The sequence below is a fragment of the Oryctolagus cuniculus genome, chromosome 19 (genome assembly GCF_051225735.1).
Source record: "Oryctolagus cuniculus isolate XC-2025 breed Fujian yellow rabbit chromosome 19, ASM5122573v1, whole genome shotgun sequence".
In the NCBI taxonomy this organism is placed as follows: Eukaryota; Metazoa; Chordata; class Mammalia; order Lagomorpha; family Leporidae; genus Oryctolagus; species Oryctolagus cuniculus.
In genome coordinates this window covers 40,330,776-40,333,978 of record NC_142885.1, presented here as the reverse complement: position 1 = coordinate 40,333,978, position 3,203 = coordinate 40,330,776, and the positions used below count along the sequence as shown (strand labels likewise).

The following is a 3,203-nucleotide window of genomic DNA, read 5'->3' as shown; positions in this document are numbered from 1 at the left end:
AAAATCCTAGATCACCATCTGTCACACCCATGTGGGAGATAGGAACCCAAGTACTTGATCGAGCATGTGCTGTCAATTACAGTGTGTACTAACAATAAGCAGGATCAGAAAGAGAGGCAGAATTTGAACCTGAGCACTCCAATATGGGATGTGGGTATCCCTTAACTGCTGAACAACAGCCACACTGAAACACAACCGTTTTTGTCATCAACTTGTTAAAACTGAAACCTTTTCCATGACACATTATGCAAAACATTGAGTATCCTCTTATCAGAACTGATAAGCACCAATGGACTGACAGTGGCATAGACATGGACCACAACATACTGGACACCCATGATAACTGAGTCATATGTCCACAGTATCAAGGAGGAGGATGAGATGATGAAGTCCACCCAGTACATGACCACAAAGAAACTCACCAGCAGCAGGATGGTCTGGGTGGCCCTTTTCTCTGGGGAGGATCTTGGGGAGAGGCTGGTGCTGTGAAGGTGCTGGGACCTCCTCTGATGCCTGAGTAAGAGGATCACCATGTATGCACTTGAGAGCAGCATGACTCCCACCAGGAAGACGTCCCTGGATATGGTCATTGTGAACATCAAGCCCATGATGCTGTGCTTTATGGGGTAAAATGAGCAGTATTTAGTGATAGCCATCAGATTGGTCTGGGTCTCATTGGAAGATGCCACAGTGTGGAAGAGTGTGGTAGTGCTGAAAGACAAGCAGACTAGCCATATGAAGAAGAATAAATAGAAAATGAAATGTGTGTGTTTATATTTAAACTGTGCCAACCAGGAGCTGCTAGGACTGATGGTGATGGCCTGGATGATGCTCATGAGGCAGGTGGTGCAGACGGAGAGGCCCTTCATCACTCTGTTTATGTAGAACAAAGCCTTACACTTGAAGTCATTCCATACATTCAATGACTCAAAAAGGTCTGGAGAGAGCAAAAAGAGCACAGTAGTGAGAAAAGCAATGTGGACTAAGGCCAGGTGACAGGTGGTCAGGTCAGTGGGCTTAGGCCGGTGATCCAGCAGGATTGTGGAGATGTGAGAGAGGAAGAGGAAGGTGTTGGCTGAGATTCCAATGCCAGCTTGAGAAAGAATACATTTATAAATAACAACGTAAGCAGAAATTTGGCTCATCTTAACCAGGGAAGGAACACATGCATGTCTGAAAAGTAAACAAAAACAGCATCTCATATCATCAGATGGCATTATTCTGCCTACCAGAAACTTGCTTTCTAACTTCCTATCTTTACAATGAAAATCAATCTCTTTTAGTTAGTTTCCATCCCAGAAGTTTATTTTGTGAACTTTCTTCTATTCAGAAGGATATTGTCAAAGCCCAGCTTTCAAATCTCAAGTTGAAAACATCATAAATTCTTCACTTTCATGATACACAGGAGACTGCACAATAACAGTCTCCCTTGCATTGAAAAATTCTTGGATCCTAGGTTGTAAAAACAAGTCGCTTCAAGTCTTATTTAAGATAGATCCAATGTTAAAATATTTCCATTATTTAACATGCTATTAGCTCAGATACAAGCATAAATACCCTCTCTAATTATTTTAATCCAGGGTGCCTTAGTTCATTTCATGCTACCATAATATGATTTATAAATTTTTAGAGATTTAATTATTTATTTATAAGACAGTTACAGAAGCATAGGCAGAGAGAGAGAGAGAGAGAGAGAGAGAGAGAGAGACTGTCTATTTGCTAGTTTACTTCCCAAAAGTCTGCAACAGCTGGAGCTGGACCAATCTGAAGCCAGGAGCCAGGAGCTTCTTCCAGGTCTCCCACATGGGTGCAAGGGCCCAAGAACTTAGACCATCTTCTACTGCTTTCCCTGGTCATAGCAGAGAGCTGGATCAGAGTGGAGCAGCCTTGACTCAAACCGGGACTCATACGGGATGCTGGTAACTGCAACTGGTGGATTTACTCACTACACCAGAGTGCCAACCTCAATGTATAAATTTTTAAATGAGAGAAATTTTTCTCACTGTCCAAGATTGAGGGACCTCTATGTGATGAGTGCCTTCTTTATTCATCATCTCACAGTAAAAGGTGAAGGAACAAGAGAGTAAAGGGGACTACTGTGCCTTTTTATAATGGCACTAATCACACCCACAAAGTTAGAGCTGTCACAGCCTAATCACTTCCTACAATTTTAATTAAATTTCAACATGAATTTTAGAGAAAGCATTTAACCTATAGCAAAAGACTGAACACTTTAGCTGTATATCAATGGGAAAAAATAAAAAAGAAATCACCACATTTCTCTCCCTTTTCCAAGGCTGATAAGTATATGATTATGTTATCAAGGCCACTTACTATAGTCCCATCAATATAAATATGTAAGTTAATACAGAAATGTTGGGGGATTTTGTTCTTGACACATATTTAGACATTTATATCTGAGTTTGAAGCATCTATAATGCTAAATAAAATGCATGTGTGTAAAATGGAGAAACTATGAGTTGATTACATATTTATAATTCTTTCACAAAGCTTCATCTACTAAAGGCTCATTTCCATCTGAACTGAAGTGAAGTGACTGGTGAAGCCAAACAACATGGTGCTGCCATCAAAAATCTCAACACCTTCAGCAGTCTTGGTTTTTCTCTCAGATTGGACCCAGGAGAAGCACCAGAATCATATTGATGTAACGGCATTAACACAGCATTTCCAAATTTTAAGTCTGTTTTGAGTACTAATGGAAAATAAACAGTAGAACAGAGATCACTAATGTGTGCATAATTAGCTTGTGAATATATTTATTAGTTAATTTTAATTAATAAAATTATTTTATTTGATTAATGTAATTCATGTTTTATGAGTCAAAAAATGGGATAACAAAAATTGTCAGGTAAAATATTGCAGATATAATTTTAGTATTTGTTGTCTGAGTCAAAGATATATATGGTTCACTGTGTGTGATGCATAGCTGTCAGCAAATGCAAGTGTTCACTTGATAGAAGGCAACAAACTATTTCAGTGAGGCTCTCAAGAGAATTGGTGGTGATTTTGGATTGCAGAGAAGCATGGTTTTCCAAGTAGAAGTTATTAGACAAAATACAACATACTCATTAAATATAATTTTTTTTTATTTTTGACAGGGAGAATGGACAGTGAGAGAGAGACAGAGAGAAAGGTCTTCCTTTTTGCCGTTGGTTCACCCTCTAATTGCGCCGTGGCCAGCG

General features: G+C 39.2%; 1 protein-coding gene across 1 annotated transcript; it reads right to left on the bottom strand.

The window, feature by feature from the left end:
• Window positions 1-215: 215 nt before the first annotated feature.
• On the bottom strand, window positions 216-1,145 carry ORYCUNV1R1558 (vomeronasal 1 receptor oryCunV1R1558). The gene has a single exon (NM_001167245.1). It carries the CDS (start codon window positions 1,143-1,145, stop codon window positions 216-218), a length of 930 nt encoding a protein of 309 aa, NP_001160717.1.
• Window positions 1,146-3,203: the final 2,058 nt, after the last annotated feature.

Coding starts and splice junctions, on each gene's coding strand:
- ORYCUNV1R1558 (NM_001167245.1), bottom strand. CDS start 1,145: ATGAGCCAAATTTCTGCTTACGTTGTTATTTATAAATGTATTCTTTCT.